At 38.5% G+C, this 16,296-nt stretch overlaps 2 protein-coding genes across 3 annotated transcripts; one reads left to right on the top strand and one right to left on the bottom strand.

Annotated features, from left to right (window-relative positions):
* Positions 1–2,264: 2,264 nt before the first annotated feature.
* On the bottom strand, positions 2,265–4,169 carry LOC141822687 (protein SOSEKI 3-like). Its single transcript, XM_074710017.1, has 5 exons — positions 3,974–4,169; positions 3,825–3,894; positions 3,650–3,765; positions 2,774–3,542; positions 2,265–2,684 (listed from the first exon to the last, which is right to left on the bottom strand). Exons 1-5 carry the CDS (start codon positions 4,167–4,169, stop codon positions 2,420–2,422), a joined length of 1,416 nt encoding a protein of 471 aa, XP_074566118.1. The 3' UTR covers positions 2,265–2,419.
* Positions 4,170–6,600: 2,431 nt separating this feature from the next.
* Positions 6,601–15,916, top strand: LOC141824717 (signal peptidase complex subunit 3B-like). 2 transcript variants are annotated; one of them, XM_074712045.1, is made up of 7 exons: positions 6,601–6,689; positions 6,788–6,939; positions 7,890–7,937; positions 8,737–8,799; positions 13,982–14,035; positions 14,998–15,084; positions 15,667–15,916. In XM_074712045.1, exons 2-7 carry the CDS (start codon positions 6,814–6,816, stop codon positions 15,790–15,792), a joined length of 504 nt encoding a protein of 167 aa, XP_074568146.1. In that variant the 5' UTR covers positions 6,601–6,689; positions 6,788–6,813; the 3' UTR covers positions 15,793–15,916. The 2 variants fall into 2 exon arrangements, with proteins under 2 accessions (XP_074568146.1, XP_074568147.1); XM_074712046.1 differs by having other exon boundaries at positions 6,602–6,939.
* Positions 15,917–16,296: the final 380 nt, after the last annotated feature.

A 16,296-nucleotide genomic window follows, 5' to 3' on the forward strand; every position in this document is an offset into this window, starting at 1 on the left:
AGTCACACTATACTTGTTATGGGCGTGAGGGTTCAGGTTAGGTTAGCCAAGTCAGAAGAGGCAATGAGGTTAGCCACATTCAAGGAGTTGTGTGAAGTAAGCGAACCCTCGGCCCAAGCCTCTGGTAACTCACTTATTCAACCCCCTGTGGACAAATACCAAGTCCCACAGCCTCTCCTCGTCAACTGTCTCAAAGTCGAGACGAGCCCCATTTTGACTCGGATCCATGGCCTCACGGTGATCCGAACTCCACTGCGACTAGGATACCGGTAGGGATGGCAATTAGACCCGGACCCGATGGAGAATCCGTTCCCCGAACCCATTTTGACCGGGGAATCCCCGAATCCGAGAAAGCGGGGATGGGGATGGGGAATCCCCGAATCTCGGAAAGCGGGGATGGGTCGGGGATGGTATTCCAAATATTCCCCGTCCCCGTCCCCGAACCCGACGGGGAATATTATTTTAGAGATAATGTTTTGTTTTAGGGTGTAATGTTTGGTTTTATAATGTTATTTTGTAAAGATTTTATAATATATATATATATTTAAATTAATATTTAAAAAAAACAAGATGGGGATGGGGATGCATGGGGATGGGGATGGGTATGGGGATACCAATGGAAATACTCGCGGAGAAAACCACTCCGAAACCCGCGGGGATCCCAGAAACCCGCTGGATACCCGAAATCCGACGGAGACGGGGATGGTATTTAAATTATGATACCCGACGGGGATGGGGATGGGGATGGTATATGGGTTTGGGTTTCGGGGACGGGGATGGAGAAGGCTTCCCCGCGAACCCCCGAACCCGTTGCCATCCCTAGATACCGGGGCACTTGCCGAGCCGAACTTCACCTCGGTTGGGAACCGAATTTCACTTCTTCTCGGTTTCAGAACTAGAACCCTCTTCGGTACGGGAACGAGGCCTTTCTCCGAGCCGAGCTCCACTTCAGCTCGGAGTAAAACTCTGCTTAGGCCTCTCCCTTTTCCTAATCCCATTCCGAACTACCCTCCCTTTCGGTTCGGAGATAAGGCTCCTTGAACTTCCTCGCTCACAGGTATCTTTACCTCACTCGACAAGTCTTGTCAGAGAAGGAATTTCAGATCTCTCCATTTCCCAAGGGCCACTCCGTCCCTCATTCGTTATGAATGTTCCCCGTGTCCTCTCACCGGCTCCTCATAAGGGGGCACGTGCCTGATGTGACTCCTTCTTTAATGCAAGTCAGCGATGAGACATACTTGCCAGTTGCACCATTCCTCTGGACACGACCCCTGACACATCGCAGGACACGTTTATAATGATGATGGAACCCCAAATCACGTCTTGGATGTGACACAACGTTTTCTCCTTCCTTAAAGGGTTAGCATCTTGCCGGAGAAGGTAAGAGAGAACGAATCCAAAAAAACTTTTTTCCATCTTCCACCTCCCATCTTCTTCTCCGGCCGCTAACTTAAGCATCGGAGTGGTCGCGTCAGAGGATCCCCTCTGGCCCTCCATCTCACGTGCTTCTTTCTTACAGGACCCTTCTTCCTCGTCCTGGTGGACGCTCCAGTTGGGCCCGGCGAGGTGCTGAAGAGGGAGTTAGCCGCTCTGTCCAGAAGCGGATCTCAACAGGAACAATACTAATTTTATCATTGCACTAATGCTCCTCTTCAGTATATCAAAATAAATATAAAATTTTTAAATAATAACCATTAATTCTAACTTTCTATTTCTTTATTATCAGTTGTAAATCTTTTATCAATTTCTTATTTATTTGTTTGAGCTATGAAGTGAATATATTAAGCTATAAAGGGAGCACATATACTAGGAAAGTAAATGAGAGTCACAAGATGAAAATATAAAAATAAATACATATAAGAATAGATAAAATAAAAAATAAGAATATTAAAGTGTTGGATGACATTTATCAAAGGGAAATTTGAGATACATTTGGATATAAATATGTACTTATATAATCAATAAATATTTAATTAGGTCACGTGAGGTCATGATAAACATGTATATTAATAGAGGAAGATAGATAAAAAAGACTTAGTTAATAATGATCAAATAGAATAAAATTTATTTAAATATCAATAAGAATGTAATATAGAATAAAATTTAATTAATTAAATTAAAACTTATTTATTATTGTTGACACTACCAAAGAAAGAAAGGGAGCTTGGCAAGATTAGAAATTGAACTACCTAACAGTTACAAACATAACCTGAACAAGACTGAACCTGCTACAGCAACTTCAGAAATTACATATCAAGCTTCTCAACTCTGCTTAAGAATCCTCATCCTCACTTGCATCACATGGAGCTCTCGACTGAATGGTAACCCGAGCTCCCGATATAAGTCTGCCGATGCGAAAATGAACTGTCAACCATGATCCAAGGAATCCATCTCCTAAATGTTCAAGGAGAGATTAACCTCACCTTTCCTCAATTTTGATCAACTTGTCAGTTTTGCCTTCCAAAGACTCCACGCCAGTACTGGATGGTGCATTGCCTGAAGGTGTGATACTCTGGACCTCTTCATTCGATGACTCCCTGCAGTGCAGCTCGGCAGAAGACTTCCTTGGGGCATCCGAAAACGATAGCCTGATCGCTTCGTCTTTAGATTGTTTGTTTGGCACCGATTTCATTGCTCGAGGAAGGCACTTCAGATTCGCCATAACCTGCTTCGAATCGGGGGTCCTGAGGGATGAACAATCCTTCAGCTGTTAGCCAGTCCAGTGAGCTTCATACTGTAAATGGAAGCAAGACACATGAGTTAACTAACTTACCTGTCTGTTGCAGTGTATGAAGAAGAGCGTGTGAGTGTGGCCGCCGCCATTTCCCCTACTATGCCCCTGTGCTGCTTCTTCGTCTCGACCAAGCTCCCGCTGAAACACTCCTTGTCGTCGAATCGAAGGGCGATCAGCCTCCGATGGTCGGGCAGGCAATCGAGCTCCCCGTGCATCGTTGATCTTGAAAACATGGGAGAAGGCAGTTTTGGCTTGTAGTTCGCCACTAGGCCAAAGCTTTGGTGGTCCTTCACTGAGATCGCCCCACATGTGATCAGTTGCATCAGCACGCTCGTTGGCCTCAGCTTTGGCACTGTGTGGAAGAGAACCTCCTCCTCTTCGAGCACCCGGAAGCTGTTGATCCTGCCGGCGTCTGCAGCTCTGAGCAGAGACTCCAAAGTCTCCGTCTTCCCGCCAGAGGATGAAGCGCTCTCGTCTGCGCCGGCGCCTGAACCGCCTTTGGACTGTAGGTCGCTGCTCTGCTGCTTTGGTGGATCGAATTCGGTGGAAGGCGGGCTCTCGTCGGTCTGAGTCGAAGCGTCAGAAGCTTCGACGGGCTTGCACGATCGACGCTCTCTGCAACTCCGGCCATTCTCTGGTGAGGAAGGCTTTTGGCCGTCGCCTTGAGGCGAAGGTGGCGACGGTGGCACCTTCAGCCCTTCGATTACCGGCGAGGCGGCTTCTTGAGCTGCTAAAAAAATGGCGCATTCTTGCTGCTGGAGGTTCAAGATCGGCAACCTGGAGTTGACATTGCCTTGCTGAATCCGATCTGAAACTGAAAGCGCAACCACACGTGACAGTATTTGGGGGTGAATTTCAGTCTCCTGGTCAAGAAGACGAACAAGAAGAAGAAGAAAGTTGCTGATTTGGGAGCACCTGAAGGAGACTGATGCAGCAGCTCGGTGCCCTTGAGGACGTATTCGTTGCCGTTGGCCGGGAGCACGAGATCGTCGCCGGCGAGATCGTGCCAGACGAAGCCGTTCTTGTAGCTCCTGCAACCACAAATTTCTCAGCAGGTGGAGTTGCGCAACGACGATCAGCAGCACTGTACCTCTTGCAGGACCACGAGTACATGGCGGGCATGCCCTTTCCTCTCAGCTCGTCGAGCCGATTGATCACATCTACCGAACCAAAAACCGTAATCAGAGATCAGACGGCAACGCAGGCGATTAGGGAGGGAGGATGGTTAGCGGGAGAGACCTCTGAGGAAGAGTCCGTCAGGGGAGGAGATGGGGACTTGGATGAAATGGGGGTGCTCGAGGTGGCGGTTCCGGCAGAGGTAGTAAACCACCGGAATCTTCCTCCCCACCGGCGAAGCCGGCTCCGGCTGCCAAGCTCGAGCACTCTCCGGGTTGCCCTGCAGGTCACCGTGTCCCCGTCCTCCTCCTCCTTCCATCTCCACTACAAGCTTCCCGGCGTCGACGTGACCGCTGAGCTTGATGGAGTTACGTTGCTCGAGAGAACAAGAGAGCGAGAGAGAGAGGCGTCGGAGGACATTAACGGTGCCCCTCGAGAGTTAAACAGGAAGATCAGCAACGGAATTAACCGAACGGCTAAGCCTGCGGCGTCTGGAGGTTAAATTTTGGCCTGCTGTAAAAACACGTTGCCGAACCAGAGAAGCACGGCACTGACGTTTGATGGTGACGCTGCCTCCATGCTCGTCCTCAAGCTGACTGCTATGATAATTTTAATTAATAAAAAAATATTTTTAAATAAAAAAAATTATGAGGTTGCTATTTTAACATTTGTTTTTTTTAATGTTATTAAGAAAAATTGTTTCCTTTTTTCCCGTGATTGTTTTTGCGTGCCGTTGCGGGCGGCAATGATTACAGTGCCGTTGCAGGCCTTCGTCGGGCCCATTTATTTGAAAAGTTTGATGCCTTTAATAATTGATCACAAATTTAGCCTTTTCCTTTTCATCATCAACTAACTTTTCAATTTATTTTTTACGATCATGAAATCAATTATATAAGACCGTTAAAACGATATATTTCATCTTTTTTTTTACTGAAGTATAAGATAATTGTCCTTTTCCCTAGTAATCAATTATAATTTTTTAATTTACCTTATCACAGATAATCATCAGATCAATCATGTGAGACCGTTGAAGTGATAGATTCCATTTAATACCCTCAGAGCATAGTTAAGTTGGTTACTATAGGAGTGACTTATTGAAATGGGCAAAGATCAAATCTCAACGAAATCGAAGTAATGCTCTCTCCGTAGTGACCAACTATAATTTTCTAATTTACCTTATCATATATAAGATCGATCTTGTAGAGTCACTGGGTGGCGAATTCTAACTTATGTTGTTGACGTATAAAATAATTGCCTCATCCCATCTCTGCCTTGTCTCTTTGATCAATTTTTATTGTTGAATTAATTTTAGAGAGGATCGATTCAATGTTATCAAATTTTTTTTTATCAATCATGAAATAAATCAAAAGGCACAATTGAATCACGACCAATAAACGATTGAATATTATAAAATAAAATCTCCGGGGCATAGCTGAGTTGGTTACGACGTAGCAGAGTTGTAGAAGAGGGCAAGGGTTCGAATCCTGACGAAGCCAGATAATATCCTCCTGCGTCGTGAATAACCTTCTACGTCGTGACCAACTGCAGTTTCTCGATTTACCTCCTCACAAATGGTCGTGGGGGCCCACTGTGTAGGGCCGTTAAGGTGACGGATTGCAGAAGAATATTATAAAATAATAAATCTTAGATGAGATTTAAATATTCATTACTAATATATAATTAAAAAAATTTGATTGTAATTTTAAATGAGATAAATATTCTAAATATCTGAATTATAAAAAGGGAAATTAAGAAGGGAATATATGATTTTTTTTCTTTTCTTCTAAAGTAATCTTCCTTTTCCTTTAAAGTAGATCAGCCCAAATTGAATGGATCGAAAAGGCCAAGTTTGGTTGGATCATTTTCATCCAATTTTAATTAAAAAATAAAAAGTTTTTAGAAATTATTTGGTAAGCTTTTATTTCTTTGGAATGAGATTCTAAAATATGAAAAATATGAGAGTGAAAAATAAAAATATTATGACAAGTAGATAAAAGCAATTTTCTTTAAGAATAGTAATGCAACAAATTATTATTATTAACTATTATTTATTATTTTTAATTTAATCTTCTTATTTAATATTGCAATATTATTTAATATAGGATAACGAGTGTTATATAATATAATAATTATTGTATTATAATTGTTATACAAACAAAATATATTATTAATATTCCAACTTATTTATTTTATGTATGAATATAAATGAATTTTTTTAAAAATTAAATATCAAATTGCTACAGGAAGAAAAAAAATCATTAAATTGGTTGGATTAAATTAAGGAGCTAATTTTAAATTTGATTTTAAACTTAAAAATATTATCAAATAAGATCAATTTTAATAGTATTTGAGTTTACGAATATATTTATTTAGAAATATATAAATATATTAATTAAAAAATTAAAAATATATTTATTAAAAGGCTTATCTATTTTATTATATATGAATTATAAATATTATAAATTAATGAATCAATTCAAATTAAAATTATTTAATTTTTAAATAAATTATTTTCGAATCCAATTTAAATCGTTTATGGATTATATACTTTTATTATGTATCGAGCTGAATTAAAGTTCGAATCAGTCGGTTCGGTTCGATTACTCACAGTGTCGGAATTTATTTTCAACAAAAAAATATATATATATTTTAAAAATTATTTTATTTACTTAATTATTTTAAACGCATACGGCCATTGCTTTCCAAATAAGTGATCGAGTAAACGTCCGAAGTACGGAAATAGGGCAGGCGTCAGATCTCTCTCACTTCCACGCAGGAGCGCTTCCTCTCGTGGCTCGGTTTCCGGCGGTAGCTCGGCGAACTTTCCGACGCTGCAGAGGTAAAATTGCTTTGACCTATCTCCTTCGCCTCTTTCTCCCGCTTCGCGTGCCCTGTAAGCCGTGGAGGGTGATCCTGGTGCTTGGTTCAAAACCCTAGGGAGGAAGAGGGAGGAGTGAGAAACGATGCATTCTTTCGGCTACAGGGCGAACGCTGCGGTGACGTTCGCCGTCACCATCTTGGCTGTTATGTGCGCCATGGTCTCCCTCTCAGACAACTTAAATTCTCCCTCGCCCACCGCCGACGTCAAGGTAACGACTCCCGACTGGTTGCCGGCTAGGCCGTTAGAAGATTATCAAGCCCTTATTTTCCTCGACCCCTCAGGTCTTTGATACATACTTCCGATCAGTGTCTCGATATATTCAGTTGCATCGCTTGCATCTTGATTGGAACTATAAATTCTATGGAATTGTAGTTCGGTCCTATATTATTGTGTTTGTTAAAATAAATAGGAATGGTAAATCTGTTATCACAAAATTTTGGCATTTATATATCGATCAAAATAAAGATAATTTTGTTTGAGAATCCCCAGTAATTCAGGGCATCAATAACTGAATTACAATGGGCTATGTTCCTCACTGTAATCCGAATAAGAAGTGAATTAGACTCTCGCAGAAATTCTTTTCTAAGATAGACTTGCGATTCTTTCTCAATGGGAATTGGTTCCAGAGAATGTTAGTGCCACTGTGCCAGTATAACTGTATTGCTTCATGTGTAATATTTTTTGATCTCTGAACTGCCAACAGAAATTAGTCAAGACCAATGGGTTGTGTTTCATATCAGAGTATTCTTTTATTTCATTTGAAACTAATTCCTTTTCAAAATAATTGGAGAAATCCTCTAGCTTCCTGAGCTATAGGCCTAGATGGTATTCACATCTTAATTCATTTCCCCCTTATCTCTGGTTAATATCTAGATTTACCAATAGGAGTTGCACACATCAATGATAGAATTGAAGATATTGAGCTTTTTATATGGTTAAGTCTGGACTAGAGTAAGCAGATGATTAGCTATAAATGTAGTATTTTCATATGTGCCTTGACACACCATATTAGTTTTTGGTAATCATTTTACACTATTCTCAATAAAGCTGATTATATATCTCTTACTACTTGTCAATACTTCTAGTGTATCATGCTTCTCTTTTTTTTTATTCTCTATGTTTCTCAATATTTTCCCTTTTCTTCTTCTTCTTCTTCAGGTTCTTAATATAAATTGGTTCCAGAAGCAACCAAATGGGAATGATGAGGTGTGCTGTCGTTGTGTTTTTATTATCAATGAAAAATATTGCTTAGCAACTCACTACAATTATACATCTTTCTGTATTCTCTTCTGTGGACAAATGACAGCATTTGCCCTTGCAAGTATGTTTATACACTGGTGTCAGTGCAAAGTGTTACATATCAGCTTTCTACAATTGTGCACCTTTCTCTCTTTCAATTATGTGGAAAAATGACAATGCTTGCAAGTATGATTTGCAACAGACTAAAGCAATGATGCCACACCAACCTGCTCAGTTTTATAAAATTTCTAAGAGAAGTGTGGAGAAATTTCATGAGATTTTACTTGAAAGAAAATTTCACATCTTTTTTCCCAAAATATTGAAGCTTTGAGTGCATATTTGAAATGTTTTCTAAAGGAATCTTAAACTAGTTGGTACTTACTACCAACTCTATCATTACTCACATAGACAGTTCCTTGAAGATTCTTAAAGAACACCCTTATAGTAATCATAAAGAATTATTGGCTTTTATATCTATTTTGTTTTACTTTAACATCTCCAATGGCAGTAGTTTTTTAAGGAAACAATAAGAATGAAGACCCACCCATTTCAAATTTACTATATTCGAGAGAGAAAGAATGCATATCTGGGTGAAAATTCCACTAGATTAATCAATCTGATAATATAGTGTAAGATGTCCTTGCACCGTATACTATTAAATTATTTTTTGGTCACTGCTAATATATCTGAGAGCTAAGGAATGTTTATTATATTGCTTTAAATATTGATAGAAAAATCTAACTTCATTTACTGTTATATTTTCTAGGTCAGCTTAACACTGAACATATCGGCAGATCTTTCATCTCTATTCACGTGGAATACTAAGCAGGTTTGCCTTATAAGCCATAAGTAGTTATGATAATTAGTAGACACCATTTATTGACTTCTCTAGGTTATCATCCAACTTGTCAAATTTCTTTTGGCTAATTGCTTTTAATTATTTTCAAGTGTTGGGTATGTTTGGTCCTTTCAAAACTACTTATAAGTAACAGAGCTTGTTGTTTTGTAATTTGAAGTCGTTAAGAATTCTTTCTATGAGCTAAAAACTTAATGTTAATTGGAATACAATTTTAGTTGTTATAGTAGCAACTGAAATGAGCTTATTAGAGTTCCATTTCCTCTTTATGTATCTTATTAAAAATTATTTTCAATGAGAAGATGTCACTCTCATATTTGTAACCATGGACTTTGGCAATTACTAGCAAGAGGACCCACACAATGTATTGAGATTAGCTTCGTCTTACACTTATTGATGCCTAAAATGTCACACACCAGCGAGTACCTATATTTTGTATTTTTGAAATCGTCGCTGTCAAATGCCATCTCTAACTCTTAACTCTAAAATGATCTTTAGCTCACTGTGACTGTTGTGCCATATGAGGTCGAAGTAATGTGTTGCCGATAGCTCCAAGATGCAGACAGGTTGTGATAAGTCACACATAATCGGAGCCCCATACTTGACATTAGGCAATGCCATGGTTCTCCACAACATGGGTGTCAAGGAATCGACACAACCCACAATGGGTGCCTTTTAGGGCACAATTGAGGAGATTCAGTCACTTGGAGTTCTATCGAAGAAACGTATAGGCAACTATGACTAACTGACAAAGGGTGGCTATGGTGACACTATGCACAGGCAGTAGCAACTCATCGAAGAGCCATGGTCAACCTTCGGAACAATGTCAAATGGAGGCATAAGGTTTCTGTGTAAACATCATAAGAAAAAAATGCTTGCTGACAACTCTAATGTGTATCTATGTATATATATGTACATGCACAGAAAGGGTTTTGTCTACAATAGTTAATGGAGATTATAACTTCATGCTAAGTTAGAAAGCCAAATCCAAGACTCTTACGTTCACAATCTCATTGTTTCTATTTTTTTATTGGACATGAGTCTCCTTGCCCATGTTAGTCTATTCGATTTGACTTAAACATCAATTAACATGATATAATTTGAGATATTAGTTGCTTCAAATCTCAAGTAATTGGACATTTAATGATCCCATTGCATTAATTTGTTTGTTGTCAAAATTAGATTCCAACCAGTAGATCTAGATCTATTAAAAAAAACCAAAACCTTTGGTTGATGGCAGCCTTGAAGAGTCCTCTCTCAATGAGGATGATGCCTCCCTTGTCCACACCTCCTTATCCTCTAAGTCAGTGAGCTCGGCTGCTAGTCTCACCTCCACCTCTCGCATAAACCTTGGAGATGAAATGAAATTATTAAATTCTTAATTAACAAGCCTGTCTAGGCACAGTATGGGACAACCATGCTTTGTTTTGTGCTGAACTGGATGTTGAGTTACCACGTGTCATGCTGATGCTAGGCATGACCTGTTTAGAGCTGTCTAGGCCTGACATGACATGCCTAAAATCTGGTTGGCATGGCTTGACCCCGAGTACTGACTTGTTGACACAACCAATGAGTATATATCACAACCTTAGAGTATTATCATCCTTAATTTATGAACTACAAACATGAGCTTTTGTTAGAATGCTTACTTCCTGATGAACGTAGGTTATATATAATTTTTAGCCTTGTTTAACACTCATCTATTTATAATTCATTATATATGTTTATCACACTTTATTCCTTTATTATTACATGTTTCTATTTCTTTTGTTCGGAGATCTACTCTTTGTATGTTTTTGATTGACAGGATGTGATTTGAAGCTAAAACGATGCATTATTGATGGTGGAGCAAAGAGTGGAGAAAAGAGACTCACATTGGCTGTGCTCATCATCACGGGCGGATTTCCTACGCAGCAAACACGAAGAAAAATGGAGGAAAAGAAACAATAAAGTAGTCAAGGTCGTGCCCCAAGGCACAACCATGTCACACAACCATGCTTCCATTTTCACATGACCATGCCTCTGTTTCCACATGGTCGTGCCTTATTCTCCGTGTGCAAACAGTTCAAGGCCGTGCTAAGAGGCATGACTGTGTCTTCTATCTGGACAGTTTTGTAGACTGAAAGTAAAACGGACATAACTTTTAGCTCAGATTAACTCCACGGGCCGTGCCACCTACCAAAATGAAGATAACTTCAAGATCTGTAACTTTGCTTTTGGTTGTGCTGAATGATTCCTTCTCTAGGCCGTGTTAAATAACACGGTCGTGCCTCCTAACCACTGCCACGCTTGGTGCTCTTCCCAAATTGCAGACCAAACTTTGAACCATCATAATTTTCGACTCAGATGAAGTTATGGATCGGTCCACCCACCAAATTAAAGATAATTTGATGCTCTACAATTTTGGTTCAGAGTCCAATTAAAGAAAATTGAGTTTATTGGGTGAAAAACTTGTTGAGGCGGAGCCTTGTAAATCAGGAAAAATTTGAACAGTTTTGGTAGAGTATAAAAGGGGAAACAAATTGTTTCTTTCCTCCCTCAAGAAAGGGTTTGTTTCCCCCTTTTATACTCTCCCAAAATTGCTCAGATTTTCTCTGGTTTACAAGGCTCTGCCTCAACGAGTTTTTCACCCAATAAATTGATTTTTTTTAATTGGGCTTTGAACTAAAGTTGCAGAGCATCAAATTATCTTTAATTTGGTGGGTGGATCGACCTATAACTCCATCTGAGCTGAAAGTTACGTTGGTTCAAAGTTTTGTCTGCAGTTTGAGCAGAGCACCCAACGTGGCAGTGGTTAGGAGGCACGACTGTGTTATTTAACACGGCCTAAAGAAGGAATCATTCGACACACTCTGAAGCAAAGTTGTAGATCTTGAAGTTATCTTCATTTTGGTAGTTGCACGGTCCGTGGATCAATCTGAGCCAAAAGTTATGTCCGTTTTACTTTCAGTTTGCAAAACTATCTAGATAGAAGACACGGCCATGTCTCTTAGCACGACCTTGAACTGTTTGCACACAGGGAATGAGGCACTACCGTGTGGAAATCGAGGCATGGCCATGTGAAAATGGAGGCATGGTCGTGCCTTGAGGCACGACCTTGACTGCTTTGTTGTTTCTTTTTCTTTATTTTTCTTCGTGTTTGCTACATAGGAAATCCGCCCGTGATGATGAGCATGACCAGTGTGAGTCTCTTTTCTCCACTCCTTGCTCCACCATCAAGCATCATTTTAACTTCGAATCACATCTTGTCAAAATATACAAAGACCAGATCTCCGAGCAAAAGAAGTAAAAACATGTAATAATAAAGGAATAAGTGGTGACAAAGTAAACAATATGCAATGAATTACAAGTAGATGAATGTTAAATAAAACTAACAATTATATATAACCTATGTTCATCACTTCCCTATTTCATATAACAACTTTAAGCCTATAGAAAAAAAATACTCGTCCTCAAATTAAAACCTCAATCATGTAAATTTAGTCAAATTTTCAAACTAACAAAGAGCATGTATATGTTTTAGAGTTTTTTTAAATCCCAACTTTGATGCATAACAATCTAATGGAAAATGACAACTATAGACCCATCCTGTCAAATTAGTGCCACCTTCAGTTCTCCAATTGCTTTAAGATTCAAACTAACACTACATGATTGACTAACTTGTGTCAATTGTGTCTCTCTTTACACTATTTTCTTTAAGATTTAAAATATTATTCCATTCTGAAATTAGGGTATTTTAAAATATTTCTGTCCTCAGCCTAAATGGTATAATTTCAGCACTGTTGTGGCAGCAAATATGACTATAATAATTTGACAATTGAATTAGAAACAAGTTACATTTTGGATTAATTTTTATGCATGTTGAAACATACAAAAGGGTATCGAGTATTGGTATGATAAGATATTCATCATTGTGATCAATACCCATGACATAAGAGATATTATTACCACCTGACACCGCATGTGATTTCTAACCATAATTTTCGCAGCCATATTTTTAATCTCTGGAGAATGGAATAAGTTTGGGAACGGAAGGAAATAGAGGCTCACCTTGGACAGTTGTAGCACTGAAGACACTCTTCCCTTTCTACAAGGAGGAGCACCTCACCATCCTCTTCAAGTTCACGGCGTGCCTCTTCATCTCTAGTTGGTTTTGGTGGTGTCACCACCATCCTCCACCTTTGCATAGTATAGAGGATGCTTTGCCCACAAAAATATAGGGACCGGCAGGAACAAGGCCTTTGCGGAGTATAGAGGATGTTCTTGTTATCTTTGCATTAGTGACTGTTGCACTAGCAGTGCCTTTGCTTTTATGGATCTCAGATTAGATGCTCTATTGTTAGAAATGTAAGCGGCAGTATGATTGAAAATATCCACAAGAGATCAATTCAGCATTGGGCATCATCTCTGCCTTTTTTACAAGAAACTAAGTGTCTTGGGAAGAATATGTCATTTGTCAAGCAGAGAGCAGGGGGAGCTAAACCCACGGACTTTAATAGAAATATATAGGTGCACATTGCCTGTATGATAGTTTGCCTGTGGAGATAGTGCACATTGCTAATTATCTTATAGAAGTTACCGTCGCTAGCTGGTATTATGTAGGACAATTAATATATAGGTGTATATTCTTGCGGGAACATGTTATGGATTTGGACCTTGTATAATGGTGGTGGACAGCTAGATTACCTGTGCTAGTTGAAGAGAACAACCTATTGATCTTTTAGCCTTCTTTGAGATACAAGAACAGATGATCTCGATATAAATACTGGGAGAAGATGCAAAGAAGGAAACAAGAGAACTAGTTGGCTGAAATACTTGAATGATATAACTTCTCTACGCAACTCTTGATTCCCTGGACACCTTCCACAATAACTTATTCAATCGTTGTTTTATAAACTTCTGTACATGACTCTTGACTCCTTGGATAACTTAATAGTAACTACAAGGTACAAACAAATACAACTTCATCCATAACTATATAAACATTAACTTCTTGGCACAACACACCTTAATAATTGCATGAATAACAATGTGACTATTCCTACATATTCCATCTACATATTCTGTACATAATAAAACACTTATCAATTCCATTGCAAGATTTGTTTAGAAATTCATGGACTTTGGTCTTATGGTTTTTAATTGCAATATCTAGGTGTTTGTCTTTGTAGCGGCTGAATATGAGACACCTCAGAATGCCTTGAATCAGGTGAACACCAATATTTAGATTTATTGCTGCTTTGATTCCACCATAACTCGAGCAAGAATGATGTTTTCTTATCATTCTGTTTGGTTTACTACTGTGACTGGTAAAATGAAATAAGCATGTATTTATGCATTATTGTCCAATGGGCTTGTGTTTTGAATTGTGTTTTATTGACTCTTACAGCCAGCTCATATCTTGGTACATTGTCTCTTGAATCTTTTGTATTTGTTGCCTAGGTAGGGTTGGTTCATCATGTGATAATAAGAATATAGCTCATTGAAGTTGAATGACTAGAAGTAACCTATCTTGGTCTTTATTTCCATTTTTTGTCAGTGAAATTCATTAAAACTGTAATGCTATCAGGGATTATATTTGAAATGTATTGATCATTTCCCTAATTTTCTTGGCTTTCCTTATCAAGTTTTATTGGGACTGATAGATAATCTGATTGGATCACATAGGAGAGAAAGCTATGTTTCTATCACTTCCTTATTATTCTCGAAGGAAAAAACTACATAATCCTTAAAGTAACTCCAATTTCCAATTTATTCTGCACATCCATATTGAGGAAACAAAATATGGAAAGGTATTCATCATGATTATTTACTTCAGAAAAAATTGGAAAAGGGAAACACATGTAGATTCACTTATATGAATGCTGTTAGCGGCTAGCTAAGTTGAATTAGCGTTGAAAGTGCAGAGAGTAGAGGGAGATCAAGGTTTGAGTTTACTTTTAGCTATAGTTTCACTTAAACTTTTAGTTAATAAAATTTCTATTGTCGTTTCAAGTTTTGAGTTTACTTTTAGGTAGCATAATCGACACCCACTAATGTTCACCTAATAGTTGTATTAATTTCTAGAATCTTCTCACAAGTAATACAATAATTTATTTGGTGAACTTGTTTTCATGTGTGCTGTTCTTTGCAGTCATTAATGTCATAAATTCCTCAAATACACTCTGACAGGTTTCACTTTGGGACGGAATCATACAATCAAAAGAGCACGCTAAATTTTGGATTCATACCACAAACAAGTACCGTTTCACCGACCAGGCAAGAGATGGTCCATTCCCTCTATATTTTATATGATACAAGTTTACTTATGTGCATCACAATAACTTCTTCCTCCATATTGTTACTAGTATAGATGGCTGTTGTTACTCGGTAGATGGTATTCACCTGTTATTCTATAAATATTTAGCAAAAAAATGCATGGATTCATAGTGGTTATTGACCAACCAAATGCTCTTAAATTTGTAAATATATTCTTGTTTCCCATATCTGTTTAAAATCTGGCCACTTGTGGGGGTAGGTCGCGAGTCTCAAATATTAATACATTGCATACCATGATTAATAACTACATTGGCTTTAAGCTCTGACTATCCATCTCATCCTTCCTCACCCTTGATTTTTTTTAATAGTTTTTTTCATCCTATGTTTTAAAGAAACTTCTGTCCAAAGTTGTATCCAGATCTTCCATTATATATTTTATCGATTCATCTCTGCATGAATGTTTCTCTGTCCAATTTGAAAGAAACTTTCATTGTTTACAACGAGCAGGAGCAAAGACCTGAGTCTCTCAATTCTTGGTTTGATGCTTGACAGCTTAAATTCTTCCTTTCCAACTTCATGCAGGGCAACAACCTCAGAGGCAAGGATTACAACTTGACGCTTCATTGGCATATCATGCCGAAGACTGGCAAGATGTTTACCGATAAAATAGTAATGACGGGATACAACCTTCCTCAGGATTACAAATAGTAAATGCTTGTGGTAAATTCCTTTAGCTGACTTAATTTAAACATTCGAGAATTTGATACTATGTACGATTCTAACTGCAAGTTTTGCAAAAGGGTAGGAGTTAATGTTGTTGGATTTTCTATCCTATTCCTCTTATGTGGGCTTTTGTACCTTTTCTGAGAAAAACAACAAAAATTAGGTATCTTCTTCGGCACTCATCTCCTTTTGGATTATAGCTTTTAAGTTTGAGTCGCTGTCTCTTTTAAGCTTGCCGCTTGGACGTATGAGAATTTAGTTTGAAATTGTTTGTTTGAATTTGATTTGAGAGATGCCTAAAGCACACTTATTTTGGTAACTTAACATGACTATGAGGTTAGTATAAAGTTACTCTTAAAATTTCCTCTTTAGTTTGTCACTTTGGTAGATCCTACTTAAGGTTGATGTTGCAGGTCCTGCTTTAAAGTCGAGTGAGCTCGACTTAGTCTTCCGTTGAAGATTGCCCATTAAAGGGCAGATACTAACCAA

The sequence above is a fragment of the Curcuma longa genome, chromosome 3 (assembly GCF_044706935.1).
Source record: "Curcuma longa cultivar G26 ecotype Majalengka, Jawa Barat chromosome 3, ITB_CL_G26_1.1, whole genome shotgun sequence".
Taxonomy (NCBI): domain Eukaryota; kingdom Viridiplantae; phylum Streptophyta; class Magnoliopsida; order Zingiberales; family Zingiberaceae; genus Curcuma; species Curcuma longa.